This window comes from Lepidochelys olivacea, assembly GCF_965140295.1.
Source record: "Lepidochelys olivacea isolate rLepOli2 genome assembly, chromosome: 7".
NCBI lineage: Eukaryota > Metazoa > Chordata > Testudines > Cheloniidae > Lepidochelys > Lepidochelys olivacea.
In genome coordinates, this window is record NC_140417.1 from 85,404,450 (window position 1) to 85,431,926 (window position 27,477).

Below are 27,477 nucleotides of genomic sequence, written 5' to 3' on the forward strand. Positions count from 1 at the left end.
CGCAGCGGCACGCGCCACCTGGACCCCGGAGGGGGAATCACCTTTTCGGGGTGCCAAATATTCCGCCGGCCGGGGAAAGAAAGCGGGCCGAGCACTGCGGGGAAAGCCACGTGTGCTCTTGACAGCCCGCTCGAGCGAGGCCGAGAAGAGCGCGCATGCGCACAACTCGTGCGCTAATGGGCCACTATCTCGAAGTAGGCGAGGCGTGAGAATGCGCTTGCGCAGCGTTGTTCTCTGCACTGAGGCCGTCCGAGGGCCACTTGGCCATGCGCCTGCGCATTCCTGTTCCTGAGGGCTGGCTGGGCGGGGCGCAAGAGGGGGGAGAGGCCCGGCGCCTGCGCAGTGCTGTGCCCGGCAGTGCTGGCGTTCCTGGTGAAGGAGCCGGTGCGGCGTGTGTCAGTTTGTCCCGTTCGCTGCCGGTGGCACCATGGCCAGCTACAGCCTGGAGGAGCGCGCCACCCCCAACAGCCTGGAGTACCGGGTCTTCTTCAGTGAGTGCGCGGCGGCCCCCCCGCTCCGCGCGGGGTGCCCGGGCGATGGGATCCCGCCCCGGGGGAGGCCAGGCGGCATAGCGCCCGGCTTGGGGGCAGCCTCCGGCCTGGGGTCGCCCCCTCGCCTCCGGGGGGCTGGGCCCGGCCCCGCTGACCAGATCCGTGCGGAGCTGCCTTGGCCCCCCCCGCCCCTCGCCGGCCCGGCTGCCGAGCGGGTTAAAGTCTGAGCGTGGCGCGGGTGGGGCCGGCCAAGGTGCCTGCTGCCGCTGCCGCCAGATAATCCTGTAAAGGGCTTTTCTCTGCTTCCTGCTCCTTCCAGCCCTGTCCCCGGGGGAACGGCCTTTAGCCTGGCCGGGCTGTCTAGGGCGGTAACCTGGGGCGCTGGCCTAGGAGGCACCCTGCCCCGGGGCTCCGCCTGGCACTGGCCGGGTGCAGGGGCTGGTGGGAATGGGGTCACCTGTCGTGCGGGGAAGCAACGAAAGCGTGGCTGCGTGTCTCGAGCAGCCGCCCTGCCAAAGTCAACTCGCCTGGGGCCAATCTTCTATTCCTATGCTGCTTTTTTTTTTTTTTTTAAACGTAGAAGGGGTGAAAATGTGGAGGGAGGGAGGTATCGTCCACATTTAAATGCATGGGAGAGCAGAAAGATCATAGGGGAAACGAGCTGCTTGTAGGACCACGTCCTTGAGACTGTTCATCATGCACCTATCAGCTCTTCAAAATCCTTCGTTGAAGCCCACAAGACCTAGTTGTTCCCTCAGTGAAGTGGCGACTTAACTCTTCCTCTTATTCTTGACCAGACATGTCAAACTGACACCTCTGATAATGCCATCAACTTGCTCTGCCTGCATCCCCTAAATCTTCTGCCTGATTACAGAGAGAGAAGTAGTTCCCAACTGTATCCACTCCCAACTTGTCATAGCTCTCAAGTAAGAACTTGTGCTGGGACTGAAGGATAGAACAAAATTGGCTCTGAGTATTGCATCATCTGTTTGGCTTCCTTAGTAGCTCGCTTTCCATCGTTAGGAGTAAAAGGGCATGATACTGAACTGGCCACAAATAATAGACCTGCTCTGTTGCACCTCAGCAGAAGAAAATGCTTGACTTAATACAATGTTCCCAACTCAATTTTCTGAAGGGAGATAGCCTAAGAATCCTAGCCGGCTTCTCTAACTTAGCCGTTTAAGTGACTAATCTCCTAATGGCTGTCTTAACTGAGATTATGAAACATTTTGTATCCAATACAGTCTTTCTAGGAAAGTGATAATTTAGTACTGTATTGTTTAGTAGGAAGAGTTAATATCTAATATTGACCTGCTAGGATTTGAAATTTATTCCACAGAGAAAAAGCAGACACTGTCCATTACATTATAAAATCTCTGGGTGATACTAATTGGTAATACACAGGTATGAATAACAGAATCTTTCCATGCTTTCCGACTCATGGAGTAGGAGCAGGAGAGAAAATGGGGTGGGGAGTTAAAATGAGTATTGCTCAGTCAACAGGAGAAATAGCTGTCTGTTTCACATTGTCTGCTGGGAATGATCAGATTTCCAAAGTCTTGCTTTATTGAGGGGGAACCAAACAACTCTCTTGAGGGCAACTAGCAAAGTAACTCATTTATGCTGAAATAAGTAGGTCTGTAGAAAATACCAGAAAACCTACAAACTGAAACTGTTAATTCTCAGATCCCTCAAAGTTCTGTTCTACGCAGGCTGTAACAGCAGCACTCTTGCCATCATGGCTTTAAATATCAGCTGCAATTCTAAATATGAACTGTACCAAAATGTGAAAGAAAGCAGAATGTCTACACCAGGCTACAGTGAACTTCCCAGTCCTGGTCTTCACTACTTCTTTATTTTCGTAGTTTTGCAGACCATTTTGTTTCAACTTATCGAACATCAAAGATAATAGCCATTTCCACTGAGCACGCTGACTGTGCTTTAAATTAGTAACTAGCAGTCCTGGGCAGGATAGTCTTGCAAAGATCCTGCAAGGGTGCTGGGCTTGCTGAGCATAGGATTCTGGCTTCATTCCCACTCATACTCTGTCCAGTTATCTGCTAGCTGGGGCAGGAAACAGCTTCAGACTCATTCCTGGTACGCAGGTGAGGATGTTTCCCCTCCCCCCCCACCCTTCCCTGGAAAATGTGTGCAGCAGTGCTAGAAGGGGGTGGAAATGTCTGATTGTAACTCATGAATGAGGTTAGCCAACCTTAACTAGCTGGTAGCCTTCAACAAATAAGCCCTTTGCATGTGCCATACATATTGGAACCACTTTGATTTACTGGGTGATCTATAGCACTTGGGAGGGGTATAAGTATTGCTTATTAACAAGGCTTCTGTATGTAGTTATTAGGGGAGCTCTTAGGATACAGCTCCAAGACAAATTATATCTGCAAGCTAATTAAACCTTGTGGTGGTCTTAAAGTGAATCTAGACCACTTCCTATAAGATCTGGATGTAATTTGCTGTCCTTCTTCCAGCCAGTGTTTGACAATTATCAATATTTTTATAATCTTGACAGTCACCTCCATAGGTGTCATCTGAGGTTGTCCCATGCCATTTCCCCCATAGAATGTGACACATTAGAGACTCTACTTCCATTATTCCCAGGGATCTTTGTCTAACTACTTGAGGGTATTATGCACCTGTGATATCAACTTCTCCTTAGAGTTTGAAATAGAATGTTTCTATCTGTTGGTTCTTTTAAACTGCGCTGAGATTAGGGAGATAGACACAGCAGCATAATCATGCCTTACTTGGAGAAGGTATGTCTTGTTACTTCCTTCATGTATTCACAGCCCTCTATTTAAAAACAAAAAATCCTTTACAATATTATTTGTGCAAATATTAAGGTGAGCTCTGCAAACAAGTGATGGCTGTTTTTTAATAAGTCTTGTGCTGTATTTCTGGAGGAAACATGGGGAGTTTTATAAGACCTATGTTGCAGCAATGGAACTGTAACTAAGCTATGTCTACGCTACTGCGGTAAGTTGACCTATGCTATGCAACTCCAGCTATGTGAATAATGTAGCTGGAGTCAGTGTACCTTAGGTCAAGTTATTACGGGGTCTACACCGCGAGGGGTCGATGGGAGAAACTCTCCCGTCGACTTACCTTACTCTTCTTGTCGGGGTAGAGTATAGGGGTTGCCTGGAGGGCGATCTGCTGTCGCTTTGGCGGGTCTTCATTAGACCCACTAAATCGACCGCCGGTGGATCGATCTCAGAGCGTCAATCCTGGATGTAATGTAGACCTGCCTGTAGTAACACTGACATTAGTTTCCCTGTTACTATTTCAGGACATGGTCAACATCTTCTAAGCTAGGCATTTGAATAAAGACAACTTTATAGCCATAATAGTTAAATTATTTTCATTAGCGCTAAGTAATGCATCTTTATTTACTAGCTTAATATGTTGTTCTTTCAGAAAATGATAAAGGACACTACATTTCACCATTCCATGATATTCCAATATATCCAGTTGCTGGCAAGGTAATGTATATGGCTATATTAAGCAGGTTCTTAGCTTCCCACTATGAGAACTTTTCTATTAGAAATCTCTTCCCTCCAGATACTATTGGTTTCTCCTTTCAGTGCATCTGTGTGGTAAATAACTGCAACATAAACTATGATAGTAGTTGGCCGCTGGCTAAACAGTGCAACTGCAATTTCTCTAACTGAGCAAACTGGGTTAGGTGGAATCTTACATCATGCACTTTCTCTGCTGATAAGGGAAATTCCGTACAAACTTAGCCATAAAATGAATGATAAGGTCTTCTGTACCTTGGAACTAGTAAATAACTTCTGATGCCAAGCCACTTAGGCAACTAACTTTATTAACTTAGACATGTGAAATAACATTGTTACTCGTCTTATAAACTGGAAATGGTTGGTTTCATGGATGAGAGCTATGCAATGGTTGGTTTCATGGATGAAAGCTATAAAAATTGTAAACTTTTCTAAGAATGCTAATGTAGAAGAATTTGAAAAGTGATGACTTAGGCCCTAATACCATGAGCAGAATCCTTATGTAAAGCTCCACTGAAATTGTTGTATAAGCTCCACTGAAATTGTTGTATGTCTTCGTTGCAGCGTCCTGAAGTGCTTCTTAGTTCTGGGGCTAAATTCTTAGCTGCATTAGGGCTGCTTTGTGTCACTTTCCAAATGAAGATCTGTCGTAATTCCAGTTTAACCAGCTACTGAAGTAACCTCCCAGTGTATGGCGAGATCATCAGGTTACCCAGAGCCATTCCAGTAGCTCCTATAAAACTATCTTGCTCTGAGAGGAGTGTGGCTGGGGAATCCCTGCATTCTCTGTGATCCATGGGTGCCATAACAAGTCCTTAAGGTTGTTGGCAGCTCCTGCAACTTAAAATGGTGGTTCCAACTTGCTTTCAAGGTCTGGCCCAACTGCACCATTTTTGAATAGCAGCTCAGGATCTTGGGAATGATATGCTGTGTGGAAGGAATTTTTCATTGTGTGTACTTCCCCCCCACCTCCTTCCCCCTCCCAGGGTATTTACCACCTCTTTTGGTACTTTTGTCCAAACATAGTGCTAGTTCAGAATTGGCAAAGCTTGTGCTGTGGTGATGGGAGTAGTGTAAGACTCTCTTCCATTACATCTGGAGAACTGCTTCCTTTTTTAAAGTCTCTAAAGCCCCTTGAACTGCTGTGGTACTTCCACTGACATCCATGGGAGTGCTGAATATGGGTCAAACTCTGTAGCAGAGTTGAAGGTTTTTCTGGACTCAGCATTTCAAAATGATTTCTGACAAATTGTGAAATGGTATCAAGTTATGCAATGTCAGTATTTGATCAAGATGTTGGCTCCAAATACAAATCTGTGTCACAGGGATGTCTCTTTCCCCCTCCCTCTTTTTTAAACTCATTCCTCCTCCCTCCTCAGGTACTATTTCTAATCTCCTATTATGCAGAGTTATTTGTGGAGCTCAATCTTACAAAGAGGACCTATAGATGGGAGTAGAGTTGTCTGTGCTGCCTTAATAACTACTTTTTGTAGAGAGCTGGCTGGTCATATGCCATTTTATTTCCACTTGCTACTAGTATTAAAATGTAGAGTTTTAAAAAATAGATGAATTATCTGTTAAGATGTTGCACACGCTAAAATAAAAAGCTCAAATCTATGCACTAGTCTTTGGCACCCTCTGCATTCCTCCTTCCTTAGTCTAGGAAAGACAGTTCTCCTGTTATTTCATTGGACCACAGCATATGCATATCAAAACCTCAAGTTTAATAAAGGGAAGCTGGGAAACTGCCATCCTGTGTTGTGAATACAGCGAGTGAAAGCTACCCAACCTCTCCTTGGACTGTTGTGTTCTGCCCATGGGTTTCCTCTCCATGAAAATTTTCCTCTGACATGGTTTGAGGAAGTAGTGCACATTTGCAGGGAAAGGGTTAGCATGACTGAATTCTGAGGGTGGTAAGAGAAGAGGCAAGAGCCCAGAAGATCAGGTAGGTGCACGGTCTGCTAGCTAGCTCTTGCTTTTTACAGTAAACCCTCCTGGTAAAAATATCTTTTCTGACTTGTCAGAATTATACCACTAAAGTAGATACAGACAAACATTTTGGAAGCATTTCATGTATTAACCGGGGTGTTATGGATATAAAGGGAAGATGGGCTGAAACAAATCTTCTAATTTTCCAGTAGTGTGTGCAAGACCTCATATGAGCAGAACCAAGATACTTTCAAGACCAACTCCTATGTAGTGTGTAAGTTTATGTATAACTTGGGGAGGGTGTTAAGGGCAGCAGTTAGCTGGGTGGTAAGGAGAAGACACTTTCAAGTTAAGGCCACTCACAAAGCACTATATGCCAAATGTGGTGGAGAGCAGTATCTTCTTGCCCATCAACTCGTGCAAAACTTCCAACTTCCAAAAGCACGTTTCTGGAATGTAACTTAGACTAATAAAATACAACAAAAGTTATACTTTCATTCTCCTCAGTCTTTCTTGAACTGGGTAAAAACAAAAATTGGAGCGGAGGGATGGGAAGGTGTCTGGAGCAGTGCCTATCGGCTTCAGGATTTGGAGTATTACCGGTTAACTGCTAATCTCAGATTGGTAAACAAGCAGCACACTACATCAGTGTCTGTGGGGTGTGTGTACAAAAGTCATTGGGGAGAAACAAGTGTGATTAATATTGTATACAACTACACAATGCAGTGTTGACTGTGTTACTTTTCTTTGTATTGCATGGTTATCTCGGGGAACTTTCCTGGTTACTCTGCTGGTTCAGTAGCTGTTTTGTTAGGGAGTCCAGCTTAGGGCAAAAGGTTACGTTACTTTGTCTGGACACTGACTCTAGCTCTTAATCCTGGTATTTTTAAGATCTTGAGAGGATTGTGAAGTATTTTTCAGTCTAAGATTTGAGATGTGCCAAACCTATCTGTACGTGGGCTCTTGTCCTCCTAGTATTCAAATGTGAAGTCACACTATCTTAATGTATTAATCATGCCTTCTAAACCATGTCAAACTCACCCACTTAATTTCCCAAATATGAACTAGCTTCTACATATACACAAGTTTCCAGAAGTTGCCTTATCTTGAATTTAGCTAATACCCTTCAACCTCCTCTCCCTCCCTTCAAAAGTTATGTTTATTTCCATACACTTAAGCACTGGTTGAACAATCACACCTTACCTACTCTGTTCTGATCCACTGCATTTTCCACACTAATGGATCTTTCTCTCTCCCTCCTTAGTAGAGCAATGCACAAACACTAATGGAGCTCTGAACCACAGAGAAGAGCCCCTAACATTGAAAGAGTAGGTGTAGTAAACTGAAATTGGAGAACATGTAACACTGATTGCAAACCATTAGTCATCCAACTTTGGTGAAATGCAGGTGCAAGGGATTTAGCATCTCTGATACAACTGTTCTGAAATACTAATGCTGCTTAACCTGAGGATTAGATGAACCAACGGTTGATTTGGAGCCAGGAGTTGCAGGTACTCAGCACTTTGAGAAAAAAATAAGCCAGTCTTAGTTGTGGGGGAGGCCTTTTAAAAAAAAATACAAAAAAGCTCTGAGCTCTGGAGGAAGAAATGACTCTAGTATGGGACTTTCAGAAGAAGTACTCTGTGTTGGTCTAACTCTCATCTCGGTGGAAGTTTCGTGCCAAGTCGCACCCATAGTCTCAGTACTGCAAGAGACAGTTCTATACAGTAGAACCTCAGAGTTACAAACGGACTGGTCAACCACACACCTCATTTGGAAACAGAAGTACATAATCAGGTAGCAAGAAAGACTCCCCCCCCGCGCGCGCCCTCCCCCCCCAAAAAAGCAAATACAGTACTGTTTAAACTTTTTTTTAAAGGAAAAGTTTTTAAAAAAGTTTCTGTGCTTGTTTCATTTAAATTAAGATGGTTAAATCAGAATTTTTTTTGCATAATAGAAAGTTTCAAAACTATATTAAGTCAACATTCAGTTGTAAACTTTTGAAAGAACAACCATAACGTTTTGTTCAGAGTTACGAACAATGTTCATTTCCAACATGCTCATAACTGAGATTCTACTGACTTCCTGACAATCCTTGCACCTACTAAAATACATAAAATACTACATTAAATATGCCTGAGCTATAGATGGGCCATCTTTACACGGGGAGGGATGATTTTCAGAATATCTTGGAGATCTCTGGTTGTTTTTTTTTTTTTTTAGTCGGGGTGGAGTTTGTATTTCTGCAATGTAGAATGCCTATCAGAAGCATTTTTTTCTTAGAACTGCCTCAATTATATTCACCCTGCAAATGAAAAATGAAACCTTTTAGTGTCATGGATCTGCTTATGCTTTCTTTGGACTCCATTTTGTTTCTCACTAGAAACTCACATGAGATACTTCTTGTTATATGTTTACTAAACTTAATTTAAAACTGGTATTTCAGGATCTACTAGTGTCATGGAGTTATGTTGCTGAAAAGATGCGTGTTGCACCAACAGTGTAAAAAACCTACTGTCAGAATATAAAATAGCCTTAATGCTGGGCTTGCAGGGAGGAGTAACATTAGTCTGAATATTGAACACTTTACTGTTGACACTTAACTGACTGAGCAGCAGGATTTTATCAAGATACAACAAAATTATCTCACTTGGACACAGCAAAATGTGTTAGAACTTTAAATAACTTGCTGCTTTTGATTAAAGAAAAGGAGTACTTGTGGCACCGTAGAGACTAACCAATTTATTTGAGCATGAGCTTTCGTGAGCTACAGCTCACTTCATCGACTTCATCGATGCATCCGATGAAGTGAGCTGTAGCTCACGAAAGCTCATGCTCAAATAAATTGGTTAGTCTCTAAGGTGCCACAAGTACTCCTTTTCTTTTTGCAAAGACAGACTAACACGGCTGTTACTCTGAAACCTGCTTTTGATTAGTTTGCGCTTCCTTTAGAATATGAGGATGTATTTCTCATTTCAGAGAGATTTTGCTGATCTGCTTCTTGCTTGTTTCAGAATGTGTTCAACATGGTTGTGGAAGTACCTCGATGGACAAATGCAAAGATGGAGGTAAGTGGAAGATAAAATCCATAACTGAAGGTCTGGCTGCTTCTAATTCTTAAATCTCTGGCACTGCTGAATCTGTGTGGCTTTTTTGAAAGGAAAAAAGTAGTCTAATGTAGTACAACTTTGCTCTGGAACAAGCAGAAGACAGCCAAGTTAACAGACCTAAATGTAAAACTTTGGTAACTAGCTTTATTATGTATTAATACTAAAGTAAGCAAAATATCATGAAACTTAAAAGCTCTGACCAGTGTTGATGTCTCAGTTTAGGTATATAACAGTTGCAAAGCACACTTGGCTGTATAAAAAAATTGCAGAGTATGGACAGTTTTATGAAAACTTATTAAATCATAGTTCTACTGTAGTTAACTGCTAAATGAACTAGGAACACTGTAATAGTAGGCCAGGATCACTCTTATGTGAGGTGTAGTCTTCTTCAGTCCAAGACCCAGGTGTTGGTGGAGCTTTAAGACTCTTGCTTGAAGCCCCAGATGCCTAGTGGACGAGACCTCCTCCAGGAAAGGGATTAGTTTGGCCCATACTACTTGGGCACTGGAATGGCTGCAGGCTATATAAGCATAATTTAAGAAGGATGGGTTTGGGTATTAAGAGTAATTGTATATTTTGGAAGGCTTCCACATTCCAGCTTATCTGAATACCTCCCTTGGGAGTAGCCTTTCCTTTACCTCTGGCCCCTGACTAGTTGGATCACTAAGGGAGAGCCTGTATCCTAATAACTACAATCTGTAATGTATCTTAATCGCCAAGTAAGGGGCTCATTCCAAATAGGACTGGTTTGGATACCATTTTAAGCAACTCTTCCAGAGGCAAATTTTACCCATGATGTCAATAGTATTTATTTTTACTGGAGAACCCAGGCCAAGACTTTCTATGAAAAAGAAAAAAAGCCTCTGGGCATATTTTGGCATTTGCCTGTGTGGCCAGACTTTCAAAGGTACTGAATCTAACAGCTTTTGTTGACTTTGAAGGGAGTTGATAAGTTTTCAGATTAGATTCAGATTCCTAATTTTGAACATCTGGGGTCTAGGTGACTAAATGGTCGTCGTTTTAGTTAGGTAAAAAATGTGCAGGTAACTGCATTTGTCTGTTTCAGATTGCAACAAAGGATCCTCTAAACCCAATTAAACAAGATGTGAAGAAAGGACAGCTGCGTTACGTTGCTAATGTATTTCCCCACAAGGGCTATATCTGGAATTACGGTGCTATCCCACAGGTATTGCTTTGTACATATATCTTACCTTTTTTCTTGTGGTGGAAACTAGATATTAGCCACACAAACACCATCCTGAACATATTTATATGTTTTTTTTTTTAAAAAATGTGAATGCTACCATGCTAACAAAACACCAGGCTGAATCTATTCAGACTGAAACTGAAATAGAAAATGCTAATGAGGGGAAATATGTAGTGACAGTGACAGAAATCTCAAGAGGAAGGTAAGTATGCAAGTCATGTTGTAAACAAACTAACAAAAATATAAACTTGCAGTAAAATACCGATGTAGAATAAAACTGGCTTTATACCAGTAATAAAAAGCCAGCTGTTAAGCTACAATGACCCCTACCAACTATCAATTCAGTTGAACAACAGTCTTCAGAAATTAGTAGTAGGTGGATAGTCTTCACTGAAGAATGTTGCTATATGAGAAGAATGTTTTAGGCATTTGGTAAGTGCTCTCTGATGGGAGTGATTCTGTGCCCATGTGTAAGTTTCAGACCCCTGGTGCTTCATCTAATGGTCTGACTTGGATTTCCCAGACAAATTCTTCTTAAAAGCAGCCTGTCAGGAGACCCTACATTCAGTTGTGTACAGACAGTGAAATATCACAAAGAGAGTCATTAATGTATACATAACTTGAACATACTTTAGGATCCTATGGCTAAATATACTAAAATCACCTTAGATAAGATACAGTATTAATACTTGCATTCTGCTGGGCTTCACATCAGTAATTTGAACAGTCCTGGCCTTTTCTAGAAATAGACTTTCTATCTCGTATAAATAAAAGCTAGGTTTTTAGTTAATGTTGTAGCTAACAAAACACATTGTATGACAACCTGTACAGAATGGATCTCTTCCATATCCTTCTCTGAACTTTGTCTGAATTTAAGGGCAGTGTGTGGACAAACTTTCCACCACCAAAGATGGACAGATTTGGCTGCCTGCCTGCCAGCATAAATATGTAAATAATGCTGCTACAAGTTCGTTATTGTAAAAGGGCTATCTTAACACTGATCTTGTTTTGTCTTTTAATTATCCTGCTAACTTTCGGTATCCTTCCCTCTGACCTAGGAGAAAGTGAGGTCAGTTCTGATAACGAGAAGTAGTTGAAAAGAACAGTCAGAAAAAGTGAGCATGCAGCTTATCCTGATCTAGAAATACCAAATGGAAATGGACAAAGTAAACAGGCTGTGTAAACAAATGTAAAAAGTGAACACTTCCTAACCAGCAATCAAAACTGACTTTCTTCCTGCTGAAACCCAGTGGAGAAACATTCCATCTTAATTAAGCTTCTTCACTAGAAAACTGCTGCCTGCATGAAAAACTCACAGCCATCCATTCATGTACATTTTGAATCTCTGGGGCTCTCATCTAGTTTAAAAATCTCTTTCTCATACGTAGACATGGGAGAATCCAGGACATAAAGATGAAAATACTGGCTACTATGGAGATAATGATCCAATTGATGTGTGTGAAATTGGAAGCAAGGTAATGTGCTATCTTACAAAGGATGTTTATTTCTTAGAACTGTAATCCGTTAATTAACTGACTTCAGAGACCACCTAACTTCTGGGTCTTTTATTAAGAACTTGGCTTCTCTTAATGCTGCCATGGAGACTTCTGGTGCTGAAATGTAATGAATCTTAATTCCCCAAATTCATGTCAAAGTTCAAGTTAATGGCTACCCAGTGGTGTGATTTACATTAGTTTCCAGCCATTCAGTCTTCTGTATTGATCCTCTTACTGAACTTGTTTTGAATGTTAACATTTTACTGAATTGTAATTCGTCTTATGTTGCACATCCCATAGCACATTGGTAGAAATAATTAATAAATTTTATTTAATTAGGTATGCTCAAGAGGAGAAGTAATTAAAGTGAAAGTTCTGGGCACACTAGCGCTGATTGATGAGGGGGAGACAGACTGGAAAGTAATGGCAATCAATATTGAAGACCCTGAAGCAGCCAGCTATAACAGTAAGTAGCACAGGAGGAAGGCATTGTTTTGGCCTTTTACTTACCCAACTGGGGGTTTTGAACAGAATGTTCCTTCATGCTGGAAAAATCTGCATTTAAAATCCCTAGAGCTAGATTTTAGCCGGCTTCTGCACAGGGCCTTGGCAGAGCAAGGTGAACCCAACCCCCTTTTTCACTCCCATCCTGCTTCTTGTGCCAAGGGATCTACATATTCCTAAAAGTGGTGCTGGCCTAAGCCGCAGAAGGGTGTACTAGTTCAGCACAATCCTTTAGCACCTCTGCTGGTAGAGGTCGCTTGGAAGCTTCCAGTGGGAGCTGGTTACCCTTGTGCAGCCAAAACCCTGAGGGAAGGTGATAGTAGAAACTCCACTGAGGGTGAATTGTATACACAGCACTCATAAGATTTTGCTGGCGCAGGCACAAGGCACAATTTGCACCTCTGAGCAACAGCTGGCTTGATCGGGTCCATACAGCTAAATGAGCATGTGGTGTCTGACAAAACACACCTAAGTTCTCCACTCAAGTTTCTCCTGACTAAAGGTCAAAATTCCTTCTGCCCCTTCTCCCCTGAAAATCAGAAAAGATTCCAGTAAAATAACTTGGGCTAATCCGACCTATTAAAGGTTATCAATACCTATCTTTGAAAAATAACTCTTCTGTGCTTTTGACAGTTGGATATACTCTGAGGATCAACCAGCCTCAAATCTGACTACTTCTTGCTGTCTCAAATTAACTTGTTTCTTGTCTTTTTGACATGAACTTGGGCAGGGAGGTAAATCTTCTTCTTAGATATGTAAAATCCACCCTCTATCTTAAAAATTGACTTATAGTACATTAGCCAAACTTGTCCCTAACAAATGACTTCTCATGAGAGCTAGGCATACACTCTTTAGGAGATGTTTCAGGTGTTGTACTGTAGCCAACAATCATAATACTTATCTTCCTCAGTAGTGTGAGACTCCAAGGTGGTCTGGACAAAAATATATTATACGCATAGCACAGACTAGTTTAAGACTGCACCTATTTGCATGATAAAGAAGAGTTTTTTGTTTTGTTTTCCTCCCTGCTGTTAGATATCGATGATGTCAGAAAGATAAAACCTGGATACCTAGAAGCTACAGTGGACTGGTTTAGAAGATACAAGGTTCCTGATGGGAAGCCAGAAAACCAGTTTGCATTTAATGGAGAATTTAAAGACAAGGTAATGTAACCACCTCTTCATTATTGTAAATCTGTAAAACCAATCTGATTGTCCAAAAAGCACATTACAGTTGAGGAACAATAGTCTATACATTAAGCATGAGGCACATATTGTATACTTAAATGTTAGTTTTCAGAGTAGCAGCCGTGTTAGTCTGTATTCGCAAAAAGAAAAGGAGTACTTGTGGCATCTTAGAGACTAACAAATTTATTTGAGCATAAGCTTTAGTGAGCTACATTGAATGCATCTGATGAAGTGAGCTGTAGCTCACGAAAGCTTATGCTCAAATAAATTTGTTAGTCTCTAAGATGCCACAAGTACTCCTTTTTGTTTTAAATGTTAGTGTGACTGCAAAACTGAAGTTTCACTTGAAAACCTAGGCCACTTGACTAAGCTTTATTTTATCTACTGTAATAGAAATCACTGATTTATTCCTCTTCTAGCTCTCCCCAACCCCATCTTTATTTTGCTTGCTAGCAGAAACACTAAGGGTTACATCCTCAGGTGCAATGCAGCTATTGAACACCCCCAGCTGTTGGAAACCACACATAAAATAGGTGTATCCCTCTACAGGAGGATCACTCCAGAACACAGGATCTTCTGGCATAGAACCAGCACAGTAACTCCAATGACTTTCTGTTGACATGTGGAGCTTAGCCAGAACAAAGGGGGCATGACTGGTGCTTCCCTTTATCTCACTGATCTCTTCTCTCCTCCCCCCCCCCCCCCCATATCTTGGCCTGTTAGAGCCTCCTAGCAGGTGACAAAAGCACACAGGTAGCCCATGAAGACTGGGTGGTGCACTTGTGTACACACCCTTCTCCTTCAGACGTGTTGTCCTAATTTGCTATAACCAAGGAGCTGATTTACCTCTTCTAAGTTACTGTACATGTATTCTGAAATTCTCACCGATTTCCTCAGGGTGTAAGGATTTTGTTTTGATGGCATCCCTCTCTTTCCAATTATTTATAACTAGCGAAACAAGAATTTTAAAAAAATAATCTTTTAACCATATTCACTAAGCATTTCACTTGGCTGTGACTATAACCATTACATTACTAGTTTCACTTTCTGGATCATATGCTAGAAAAGGATTCGTGTGTGTGTCAGGCTACACATAAGTCTAAAAAGTATTTTGAATTTAAATGTGTAAAAGAAAAAAGTGTTAACATAATTTGTGCCTAAAATTAATTGGAAATGTCCCCTTCCTTTAAATATTCAGAAAATAGTTCCAAAAACTGATCAGTGTCACGGCTAGTCTACATAGCTATTATTCTTTTTTTCTGTCGCACCCATTCTGTTAGGTGTTTCAGTACTTTGTATCTAAGAGTTTGCTTAAACTAGGGAAGGAGGATAGAGCAGGGGTGGCCAACCTGTGGCTCCGGAGCCGCATGCGGCTCTTCAGAAGTTAATATTCAGCTCCTTGTATAGGCACTGACTCCGGGACTGGAGCTACAGGCACCAACTTTCCAGGGTGCTGGAGGGTTCTCACTGCTCAACCCCTGGCTCTGCCACAGGCCCTGCCCCCCTTCCCACCCCTGCCATGCCTTCACTCCTCCCCTTCCCACCCCCCCCCCCAGACTCCTGCATGCCTCGAAACAGCTGATTGGGAGGTGCAGGGAGGGAGGGGGAGGTGCTGATTGATGGGGCTGCTGGTGGGCAGGAGGTGCTGGGAGCGGGGGCAGAGCTGATGGGGGTCTGCTGATGTATTACTGTGGCTCTTTGACAATGTGCACTGGTAAATTCTGGCTCGTTTTCAGGCTCAGGTTGGCCACCCCGGGATAGAGATTAGGTCAGGATCAGCCAACACATGTTAGCAGACATCAACCTCTTTCACTAATGTAGACACTCTGTTAGTGAGAGAGGAAAATGGTTTTATGGTAAAGGTACTGGATGAGATTTAGGAGATCAGAGTTCAGTTCTTCTGTGTGCCACAAACTTACTATGTCTCCTTCAGCATCTTGATTCCATCTTGAAAGAGAAATTTTATAATCCCCCATTTTGTCTGTTAAGGTGTTTGGGGCAAGCACTGTGTCTTACTAGGAATCTGTAGAGTACCCAGCACAAAGGGGGCCTAATCTCATTTAGCAGCTCAAGCTGCTACTATAATACTAATAGTGACAGAGGGCAAAATAATAGTAGAGATACTTAATCTGTTTATAGCAAGAAAATTGCTCTTCTAAAATATCTACTATAAACATTAGACTCTGTTGGTTCCTATCTAATTGACAGAATGGGGGATCATTAGAGTATTTGCCAGTAATATGGAATTTATCCTTTTTAATTTTAGGACTTTGCAATTAACATAATCAAAAGCACTCATGAACACTGGACAGCTCTAATATCTAAAAAAACAGATGGAGGAGAAATCAATTGGTAGGTTACAACTCTTCTGTTGCACTGCTTTTTTGTTAAAAATTCTAACCAAATGGGAGTACTTAATAGAAGTCTATGTTAGGGGTTTAAAAAGGGTCCCAAAGGTGATCCCGGCAATTACAGGCCTGTAAGCGTGACTTCAGTACCGGGCAAACTGGTTGAAACTATAATAAAGAACAATATTGTCAGTCATATAGATGAACATAATTTGTTGAGGAAGAGTCAACATGGTTTTAGTAAAGTGAAATCACGCCTCACCAATCTACTAGTATTTTTTGAGGGGGTCAACAAGCATGTGGACCAAGGGGATCCAGTGGATATAGTGTACTTAGATTTTCAGTAGGCCTTTGACAAGGTCCCTCACCAAAGGCTCTTACACAAAGCAGGCTGCCACGGGATAAGAGGGAATGTGCTCTCGTGGATTGGTAACTGGTTTAAAAGATAGGAAACAAAGGGTAGGTATGAATGGTAAATAGTGGTCACCCCCAGGGGTCTGTTCTGTGACCAGTCCTAGTCAACATAGTCATAAATTATTTGGAAAAAGAGGTAAACAGTGAGGTGGCAAAATTTGCAGATGATACAAAATTACTAAAGATAGTTAAGACTCAGGCAGACGACAAAAGGATCTCTCAAAACTGGGTGACAGGGCAACAAAATGGCAGATGAAATTTAATGTTGATAAATGCAAAGTAATGCACATTGGAAAGCATAATCCCAACTATACATACAAAATGATGGGGTCTAAATTAGCTGTTACCACTCAAGAAAGAGATCTTAGAGTCATTGTGGATAGTTCTCTGAAAACATCCATTCAATGTGCAGCAGCAGACAAAAAGCGACCAGAATGCTGGCAATAATTAAGAAAGGGATCGATAATAGGACAGAAAATATCATGTTGCCTCTATGTAAATCCATGGTACGCCCACCTCTTGAATACTGTGTGCAGAGGTGGTTGCCCCATCTCAAAAAAGATATATTGGAATTGGAAAAGGTTCAGAAAAGGGCAACAAAAATTATTAGGGGTATGGAGCAGCTTCTGTATGAGGAGAGATTTTAAGACTGGGACTTTTCAGCTTGGAAAAGAGACGGCTAAGGGGAGATATGATTGAGGTCTATAAAATCATGACTGGTGCAGAGAAAGTGGATAAGGAAGTGTTTTTACTACTACTCATAACACAAGAACTAGGGGTCACCAAATGAAATTGTCAGCAGGTTTAAAACAAAAGCAAGTATTTCTTCACACAACCCACAGTCAACCTGTGGAAGTCCTTGCCAGGTGTTGTGAAGGCCAAGACCATAACAGGGTTCAAAAAAGAACTAGATAAATTCATGGAGGATAGGTTCATCAATGGCTATTAGCCAGGATGGGCAGGAATGGTGTCCCTAGCCTCTGTTTGACAGAAGCCGGGTATGAGCGACAGGATGGATCACTTGATGATTACCTGTTCTGTTCATTCCCTCTGGGGCACCTGGCACTGGTCACTGTCAGAGGACAGGATACTGGGCTAGGTGGACCCTTGGTCTGACCCAGTAGGGCCGTTCTTATGTTACTCTAGTATTAGCAACTTATTCTGTAGCTCATTCAAAAACTGAGCCTTCAGCCTGTGTTTTTTAAAACTGGTAACCTTAATACCATTAATGCTGTTGTCTAATACTCTTGGGGAAAGAACTTGGCTCTCACGATTGACCTTTCTCTTTTAGCGCAAATACAACTGTGTCAGACAGCGCTTTTTGTATTAGTCAAGAATCTGCTAAAGCTACTGTGGAAGCAGTAAGTACAAATAGATTTGGGTATCTTTATTTTTTAAAGCACCGAGTGTCCGTGATTATAAAGAAAAGACAAAAGGAGGTTAGGTGGTACACTAAAAGAAACACTTTTTTCCCTGTAGGAACAACTTGTTGTATTGGCTAAAATCACTCTAAACGGCCAATCTAAGCATGAACTTTTAGTCAGCAGAGGTGCAGGCGTGTACAGAAACTGAAACCCCTTTTTTCAGAGTTTCTACTTGCCCAGCTCATCTGGGGATGGAATCTCTTTTGAAACACTGTTTTAATTGGAGCAAAGTACTTGTTTTTGTATCATTAACTCATGTAAATGACTTGAAGTTAAAATGTTTGAAGAACTTTTTGAAAATGAATAGCTAGACATAACATGAACTTCAGTTTTTAAAGTATAGGCTACCCTTTGCCCTCAGAATGCATGATATTTGCGACAGAACGACTTCCAAAGGACTCCCTTCTGATTCCTTGAGAATATTTCCTGTCAAATGCATTGTCTGACATCTAATGTGTACTGCATTAATCAAAACTTCTAAATGGGTGAGGAATTCAAGCACTTCAGAATATTTGGCTATACCTGTAAGTCTGGAGTACCACAATATTAGGCAATTTCTAATAGAAGTGATGCAAAAAAGTGTGAATGGATAGGTAATGAACAAATCCTTTCAATATGTTAAAATAATTCTTATCAGAAGCAGAGACCAGTTTATAAATAGATGAAGATATAAACCTGTTTAACTTACTCTGCTTTCTAAAAGTGTCATGTTATAGCTGTGTCAGAATTACGTGGTAAAATTCTGAGGATAGAACACTTCATTAGGTTGTGGACTGGAATTGTCACCAGCCACAATATATTTTCGTCTTATCACTAGAAAAGCAAATACTCCTTGGGAAATATTAAACCTGGAATCCAAAACTAATTCTAAATGTCCTTTGCTCTTGTTTTTTGGAATCCAGTATTGGGACATTAAATAGCTATGGCTGCAGAAAGACAATAGAATATTATCTGCTTGCCTTTGTAGAGGTAGATATGCTTAGTGCAGAATGCCACCAAAAAATAGCTGGCTTGATTACTTCCATATTATCTAGAAGCTGTACTGATTTACAGAATACTGACAATATATAGCTGTGTTCTTAATCACCTATAGTTCTCCAGTATTGGCTGGTATGAATCTCTCTCCATATTTATATAGCCTGGATTTTAAATCTAGTTTAGTGAAGAGCGGGCTTTGGGAACACCAAGAAGCATAGTAGTCTCCAGATCTTAACAGTACCTCAATAGATTCCATAGTCATAAACCATTAATGCACGTCTTATTTATCAGGTACCACCCTGTGGAACTCCCAATACAATACCACCTGAAGGTAAGCCTTAACACCTACGTCTCATTCCAAAGTGACTTTAAGAAACGTTTGTTAAGAGAGATTCTATAGGAAAAATTTACTGCAAATATTTTAAGTATGGTAACATTTTTTTAAAAGCATTGGAAATAAACTAAAAGCTTTGTTTAGAACTCTAGATTTTGTAAGTAACTGTTTAAAAATATCTAACTTTTCCACTCAGCTCCTAATTTTGTACATGTGAAGATGCTGCAGCATCAAGCATTCTAACTGCTGTTTGAATAGCTTTAGCAAGGAGAGAGGAAGGAATACTGGGATTAGCAGGTTTCTTGAGCTTTAGGAAAAGCAATCCAGAGGACTGGAAGCATAGTGAATGCAGCAGAATCCACACCTCTCTACTTTATGCCAAAAAAGTGAAGGGGGAAAAGTTTACAGTAGTAGGATAACATATCTATTAATAGTGCAATGTATAAGTGAGCTGAAAAAAGAGAGGCTTGATTTCATACCCCCAGGAGCCAGAAGTAAGTAGCAAAAACCAGACAAGTTGCCAGAAAACCAATACTCTCTCTAGTCAGTTTCTAAAGCATTTGCTACTGTCTGACAGGTTCATTAAAAATGCTTTTGCCTCATTGAATATGCTTGTATCTTTAAACTTGTAATTGGATATTCCTAGTAAGGTTAAGGTTAAAAGGTTAAATGATTGATGATGCCATTACTGAAGCAGCTGTCACAACTATAAGCATTCTTTGGTCATCCATCCTTTTTTCTATATATGATGCTATAACATGCCTCTAACCTTAAAATCTTGAGGCTGCTAGCACCAATGCAGTCCTAGAGTAAGTCAGTTACTAAAACCTTTTCACAGATTCCCTTACTTCGGGAGTTGTGGGATCATAACTGTGTAATAAAGAGAAATGCCTGAAATGAGCTGCCATCTTGAAGCCCCTCACCCCATAAAGGGATCAGTCTCCACACAACTTTTTGGGGTAATGCTCCCAACTCCATGCCTCAGGATTCATTGAAATCTAAGAGCCCTTTTTGCACCATTGTCTAATCAGTGGGTAATCAAAATGGCTGCCTTGTTGCCAAGGAGAGTCTAGTGTAGTAATTAAGTTCTAAAGTAACAAGTTTGAAGTTTGCTTAAGAAGGGGAAACACAGATTAAACTTTCTTGTTAACTAAGTTTGGAGAGAGTGCTAGCTTGATAAATTAAGTGTGTGTGGGAGGGAAGGGGGGTAACTCCCTTTGATGGACACCCAGCCAGCCAGTTAGCTGTAAAATTCCTCTTGTTAGCTGTTGCTTTACCTGTAAATGGTTAAAAAGTCCCCCAGATAAAGAAAAATAAAAGTGGGTGTGATAGGTTGGATCACAGAAACCCCCTTGGGACTGCTACCTGATGTGCCTAGACTACCTTTGAGCCTGTTTTCCCTGCTAGCTTGGTACTTCAGAGCCCTGCCTGGTTGTGCCAGGCACGCTAGCCTGCTACAGCCACAGACCCAGGTCTGAACCACATCCCCCCACAAGCTACAGGCTTAACTGAAAACAGCTTAAGAAGTGCTCCTGTCTCTTGCACTTACATACCCAACTCCCAATGGGGTCCAAATCCCAAATAAATCCATTTTACCCTGTATAAAGCTTACAGTAACAAAGCTTATACAGGGTAAACTCAAACTGTTCTCCCTCTATAACACTGATAGAGAGAGATGCACAGCTGTTTGCCCCCCCCCCCCAGGTATTAATACATACTGTGGGGTAATTAATAAGTAAAAAGTGATTTTATTAAATACAAAAAGTAGGATTTAAGTGGTTCCAAGTAATAACAGACAAAAAGTGAATTACCAAGCAAAATAAAATAAAACACACAAGTCTAAGCCTAATACAGTAAGAAAGTGATTACAGATGAAATCTCGCCCGTAGAGATGTTCCAGTAAGCTTCTTTTACAGACTAGCCTCCTTCTACTCTGGGTCCAGCAATCACTCACACCCCTGTAATTATCCTTTGTTCCAGTTTCTCTCAGGTATCTTTTGGGGTTGGGGAGGCTTCCTCTTGAGCCAGCTGAAGACAAAAATGGAGGGGTCTCCCAGAGCTTTATATAGTTTCTCTCTTGTGGGTGGAAATCCCTTCCTCCCCTGTATAGAATCCCCTCTACAAGATGGAGTTTTGGAGTCACCTGGACAAGTCACATGTCTATGCATGACTTCTCTATAGGAACGCTCCCAGGAAAGCTCAGATGTGGATTGGCATCTATCAAAGTCTTTTGTCAGCTTAAGTGTTTCTTGATTGGGCACTTACTGAGAATTGTCTTCTCAAGAAGCTGACCAAATGCTTCACTGAGGCTACTTAAAATCAAACAAGTACACAGCCAATATTTATAACTTCAAATACAAAAATGATACATGCATACAAATAGGATCAATATATTCAGTAGATCAGGGATTGGCAACTTTTGGCACGCGGCCTGCCAGGGAAAGCCACTGGTGGGCTGGGACTGTTTGTTTACCTGCAGTGTCCACAGGTTCAGCTGATCACAGCTCCCACTGGCCATGGTTCGCTGCCCCAGGCCAGTGGGGCTACGGGAAGCAGTGGTCAGCACATCCCTCGGCCATGCCACTTCCCGCAGCCCCCATTGGCCTGAAATGGCGAACCGCGGCCAGCTGCAATTGGCTGAACCTGTGGACACTACAGGTAAACAAACGGTCCTGGCCCGCCAGCAGCTTTCCCTGATGGGCCGCATGCCAAAGGTTGCCAATCCCTGCAGTAGATCATAACCTTTGCAGAGATGTGTTACATAGCACATGTAGCATAAAACATATTCCAGTTATGCCATATTTACATTCATAAGCATATTTCTATAAAGCATTATGGGGTGCAATGTCACAGTGGGCACCTGACCAAAAGAGTCAATGGGAAGGCTAGGACTTTTTAAAATTGGGAAAGTAACTTTCCCTTTGTTGTTCTCTCTGGGCTGAAGAGATGGGGCAGCAGGAATGCTGTGTAAAGTTTGAACCAAATATTAAAATCATATCTAGAACTACTTTTAACAACCAAAATATTTAAGTAAATTAGAAATGTTTAGGAAGACCTCAATTAGGTTTATTTCTGTTTATTTTTTAAGGCTTGTGAACTTCTCTGTACTAACCTCAGATGCTTTTGTTTGCTTGTAACCTTTAACCTAACCTCCAAGAAAGCTATTTTGGGTGCTTAATTTAAGCTTTTCCCAATTTTAAAAAGTTCTATCCTTCCCATTAGCTCTTTTGGTCAGATGCCCGCTTTTTTTCTTTTTGCTTTACCTGGGGGACTTTTTAACCCTTTACAGGTAAATCAAGTAAAGAACAGCTACCAGGAGGGATTTTACAGCTGGCTAGCTGGGTGCCCATCGCAGGGAGCCACTCTCCTCTCCTCCTCCTCCCCCCCCCCCTTCATTTATCACAGCTAGTCAGGAACTCTTCTGGAATTTTAAAGTATTTAGTACTGCCTTAGACCCTGTGCAGAATGCTTGCAGTGCACTATTGTGTAAAAACATTAATTTCAGTGTAGTAGGAAGGCTGGAGGGGAGGAGGACTTCAGTCTCTGGGAACAGTTGCTCAACACTCTTATGTCTCAGATGCTAGGGAATTATGGAACTAAAAAATAAAATCAGCATGGTTGTAGGCTACTGTAATCCCTGACTACAAAATTATTAATTTATGTATTGCATCTGAGATAGCAAAATATTTAAGTACAAGGACTGCAAACATCAGTGTGGCTTAGTTAATTTTAAGTCTGTATTGTTACCGTTCTAATTGCTTCTCTACTTAGCAATACTGATAAAATGCCAAAAAGAAGAGTCTTGCTCCCATTCTAGTTAATAGCAAAGCTTCCACTGACTGCAGTGGGAGCAGGAGCAGTTCCAAAATCACATTTGACAGTCCCAGGGGTTGAGGAAATTAGTAAAGTTTGAAAGAGTTGAGTGGTAAGTAACCCCTAATAGCCACAGGCAGATAACATTGGGTCCACAAACTCTTCTGCAGAAATATTCATGGTCTGTGGGGTCCTGGAGAACTTGAACTAAATGTACAATGATAACTGGGTTTAAACCTTTTTTTTTCTTTTCCCTTTTTCTTTTCCTTTTCTGACTACAGTGGACAAGTGGTTCTATTACCAGAAAAACTAAGACCTAAAGGTGGATGTTGAAATGCCTACATTTCTCCTACCAGGAAGCCCTAAGTAGGGGAAGGAATGAGAAATACTAGCTTACAGTTCCAGAGGAAAAAACAGTCTTGTCTTATAGATAACTTATCATAACAGAATTGCATATCTACCAATGTGGCATGTTCAAGATGTACTAAAGTCATGTGGAGAACTAAATGCAATCATTTTGTAAAAGAGCAGTTTCATGTGTCTCAATATGTATCTTTGTACATCACAACAGTAATTGTTCAACTCAATTGTGTATAGAATACTTGATGGGTGTTCACTGTACATTAGTAAGAAATAAAATTATTTTGCTGAAGTTCATTCTGTGGATTCCTGTCTCCTCCTCTTCTCTCCCAGTATTCTGTCTAAACACAAAGCTACTCTGAATCAAATAAACAAATTTCTTCTATCAAGAGACAAAGGCTGCATATGCTCATCTTTTGCTTCACAGCACAAGGATTCTGTGGAGGAAGGACCACGACACTTAATTTCAGTGATTGTAAAAATGTGGTGCCTTGGTTGAAAAATGCATATACCTAAACACTCAGGTGAGCAGTACTCAACTGCCATGGCAGTTCTTAATTACAAACCACCTACTCCTGTGCATCAGCAAGACCTTAAAGCACAGAAACCTTTGCTTGAGTATATTAACTTACACAAATTTAATCAACTCTAAGTGCTGTTGCTGCAAGTAATTCATTATTACTAAAACTGACCAGTTAGCCAAAAATTCTATTTATTTCATATCAGGGTGGATACAAACTGATTTTTAAAAAAATCTAATCTGATTTAAATACATTTGGATACTTTTATTTAAATACAGGTTTGGTTTTTTAAATAAACCTATTTAACATTCTGAAACTGACAATCTATGTTAAGGTTTAAACTATTAAAATATTTAAAGATACTTAGCAATACATTTTTGTGGCTAAGCTTTTTAAAAAAAGCCAAACCTACTGAACTGGTAGCTAAGTACCTGGAACCAGAGTTTGAAGTGCTAAACCAATGTTTGATGGCAGTAGTTTCTGCAGCTGCAGAGAGATTTTCTCTTTAGTTTATTCAACTAGGTCAGCTCAATGACTAGTTTATTGCCTCCTTAACTTTGAAGGGGGAGTTGAAAGTGCAGGAAACCTTGTTTTCCTATTCCTGTCTCTGAATAAAAACTAGTGAGGGTAAGATTTACTAGTTCTAAAATCTTGAGGGACACGGTGACCAGAAACAATCAGTTCAATTCACTAACTATAAATATTTCCTTTGTTTTTAATAAATCAATTAGTTTTAAATGCAAAGCCTATTTTGATTACTTTCTTATGTATCAGCACATTTTAAGCATTGTAACTAATAAACAGTTTTAAAATGCTGTTTTATGCATTTAATTGAATTTGAGTTTTCATCCAAATAAAGTTTGACACAAATCTTATAGTAAAAATGAATCAATCTTTTTCTAAAATAAAAATTAAGAATCTGAATAAATTTTAAGCTATGTAACTGCTTAATACATGAATAGATATACTGTATTCTCCAGGTTAGCAAAACGAAGTAGCAAATTTAGTGTAAAGACTAGATTTACTTGTAAATTCAATACATTTTAATGGTTACCATTCTTTTAAAAAAAAAGTGTAATGCAAAAATTAACACCTTTAAATCACTTAATCTGATTTAAATATTTTGATTTAAATCAGTCCACCCTCCTTTATAAACTTGCTGCATAGATGGTTTTGCTGACAATTGCTTTTGCTCCAAGCACTACTATAAGCACTGTTCTGAGGGAGTTTGAGCACACACTTCCTCCAACTCCACAAGAGGGTGTTTCAGATTTTAAACCCAAGGAGAGTGAGTCTCCCTTTCCAGGGACTTCTGTTGAGAACAGCACCAGCTCTCATGGTCCATGGGTAGCATGTAAAGGGTGACAAACATGAAGTATTACAGTTAAGGCACTGGACTACAACTTCAGAAATCTGGATTCAATTCCTTGCTCTACTTGATTCCCCCTTTGACCTTGGCCAAGGTCATGCCTGCTCTGTCCCTCAGTTTCCCATTTGCAAATAGAGAAAATATTTTTAATTTTGCAGAACTATAAAGATACACTTGCTAAGGTAAATCCATTATGTGCTGAATGAACAAATACTGTCTTTGGACAACTGTGCTTTTTACCAGTTAACACAATAAAAAGCTAATGGATGGATACAGTCTGAGTCCAAAGAGATTTAAACAGTCATAAATAAGAGTGCCATCTGTGAAGGATTTCCCTAACTGCAGCTTTGAATTTTCAAAATGTCCACAGGACAAGCAGAAGTCTTTACGTTCCCAAAACAATAGCGCTTCTGCTTTTTGACTATTGTTCTTTAAAGCACTTATTTATGGCTGTTTCTCACTAAGGTGTCTTCAAAAAAAAGCTAATTTAAGTAATGTGTACGATTTCCAAACTCTTACTTCTAATAGCCTTGCAGAGCAAATGCTGTAGTGAGTAACCTGCAGATTCTATTCCATCTTCCATTATCACCATCTGCTACATTGCAACCAGTTACTTGTGCACAGTATGTTTGTTACCAGATTGAATGAACATGACTCCTTAGAATCTGGCTTTCAGGGTGAATATATTCTTGTGAATTAAAAATCAAATTTTACTATGTAGTTGGTAATATGTGCTGTGACACATTCCTCCCAAAACACTTGGTTCACCAGAATGTGCACAGAAAGCACATTCTAGTGAAATTACATGATACAAAGTTACAGCTAACTCACTTAAAAAACTGAACTAATGTTATCATGAATGAATCCCTCAAGAGCTCAATTTCCATTTATATATGTGCATAGCTTAGAAAACAGGTGGCCGGGGGAGGGATCCTGAGATTACAGTGGATGAGAAGCTGAGTCAGCAGTGTGCCCTTGTTGCCAAGAAGGCCAATGGCATATTGGGCTATATTAGTAGGAGCACTGCTAGCAGATCGAGGGAAGTGATTATTCCCTTCTACTCAGCACTGGTGAGGCCACACCTGGAGTATTGTGTCCAGTTTTGGTCCCCCCACTACAGAAGGATGTAGACAAATTGGAGAGAGTCCAGCGGAGGGTAACAAAAATGATTAGGGGGCTGGGGCACATGACTTATGAGGAAAGGCTGAGGGAACTGGGATTATTTAGTCTGCAGAAGAGAAGAGTGAGGGGGGATTTGATAGCAGCCTTCAACTACCTGAAGGGGGGTGCCAAAGAGAATGAAGCTCAGCTATTCTCAGTGGCAGCAGATGACAAAGCAATGGTCTCAAGTTGCAGTGGGGGAGGTCTAGGTTGGATAATAGGAAACACTATTTCGCTAGGAGGGTGGTGAAGTACTGGAATGGATTACCTAGGGAGGTGGTGGAATCTCCATCCTTAGAGGTTTGTAAGGCTTGACAAAGCCAAAACTTGAACGATTTAGTTGGGGTTAGTCCTGCTTTGACCAGGGGGTTGGACTAGATTACCTCCTTAGGTCTCTTCCAACCCTAATCTGTGATTCTAAGAGGGCAGAAAGCGGCGTATTACCATTTACCTCCCTGCTCTATCAGCCAAACCTCCTGTAGTTCATCAGAGGGAGGTGCGTTCAAGGGAGAAAGCAGAGACGTGCTAGGGCTTCTCCTGCATCCAGCAGCATCCCTACCTCGAGTGAAGCAGGAGGGAATGAGTCTCTAAAGAGGGGTCAAAGAGTGGACAGTGGGCTCTATGGAGGAGCAGCCGTTTCGACTGGAGGCAGGGTCAGATGCCACTAACGGGGGGGAGGGCGAAGAGGGTGCTGAGCACCTTAGGGCCGCTTCACAGGTCCCCCACTATTCTGGTCCTTTCACCACCTCCATGCTGCCCAGGCTGCCCATACACGCTACGTAGTGGCCGGGGGGGGAGGGACTCGTGGGGCCTGCAGGGCCCCTCGCGTGGCGCCCCGCTCCGTGAGGTTCCCAGGTGCGCGTTCGCGAAGCGGCCGGGGTGACGCCGCTCCCTGTCAGCCACGGCGGGGAAAGCCCAGCCCGGCCCAGCGGGCACCTGACCCACCTCCGACTGCCGGCCCCGCGCGCTGCTCCGTGGAGACGGCAGGCAGGGCCCGAGCGCCTCGCCCCTTAGCGCACGTCTCCTCGCCACGCCCTGGGGGCGCGCTGGCCACAGGCAAGCTCTGCCCGGCCGGGGCCAAAGGGAGCGCGGCCCCCGCCCCTACAGCTGAGGCACAGAGCGGACGCCTGATTGGCCCCGGCTACACGCTCTGTGACGTGAACCGTCTGGTGCCAGGACAGCGCCCGTGCATCTCCGCTGCGCGCCTGCGCCCTTCGCGCGCCTGCATGAAGCCAGAGCCGCCCGGCGTTGCGGAACTGACAGCCTACAACGCAAACCCAGAGGGACAGCTCCAAGCGGCA

The 27,477-nt window shown here is 41.8% G+C and overlaps 1 protein-coding gene across 1 annotated transcript; it reads left to right on the plus strand.

The window, feature by feature from the left end:
* Window positions 1-328: 328 nt before the first annotated feature.
* Window positions 329-23,417, plus strand: PPA1 (inorganic pyrophosphatase 1). The gene is made up of 11 exons (XM_084633955.1): window positions 329-491; window positions 3,921-3,985; window positions 8,965-9,018; window positions 10,127-10,246; window positions 11,656-11,742; window positions 12,103-12,229; window positions 13,303-13,430; window positions 15,721-15,806; window positions 17,508-17,577; window positions 18,910-18,949; window positions 23,047-23,417. The coding sequence occupies exons 1-11, from the start codon at window positions 428-430 to the stop codon at window positions 23,076-23,078; spliced, it is 873 nt and encodes a 290-aa protein (XP_084490081.1). The 5' UTR covers window positions 329-427; the 3' UTR covers window positions 23,079-23,417.
* Window positions 23,418-27,477: the final 4,060 nt, after the last annotated feature.

What these genes read in the sequence shown, in the direction of transcription:
- PPA1 (XM_084633955.1), top strand. Translation starts at nt 428, where the DNA reads ATGGCCAGCTACAGCCTGGAGGAGCGCGCCACCCCCAACAGCCTGGAG. An exon ending in TATATCCAGTTGCTGGCAAG is followed by an intron (nt 3,986 to 8,964) that starts GTAATGTATATG and finishes TGCTTGTTTCAG; the next exon opens with AATGTGTTCAACATGGTTGT. An exon ending in GGACAAATGCAAAGATGGAG is followed by an intron (nt 9,019 to 10,126) that starts GTAAGTGGAAGA and finishes TGTCTGTTTCAG; the next exon opens with ATTGCAACAAAGGATCCTCT.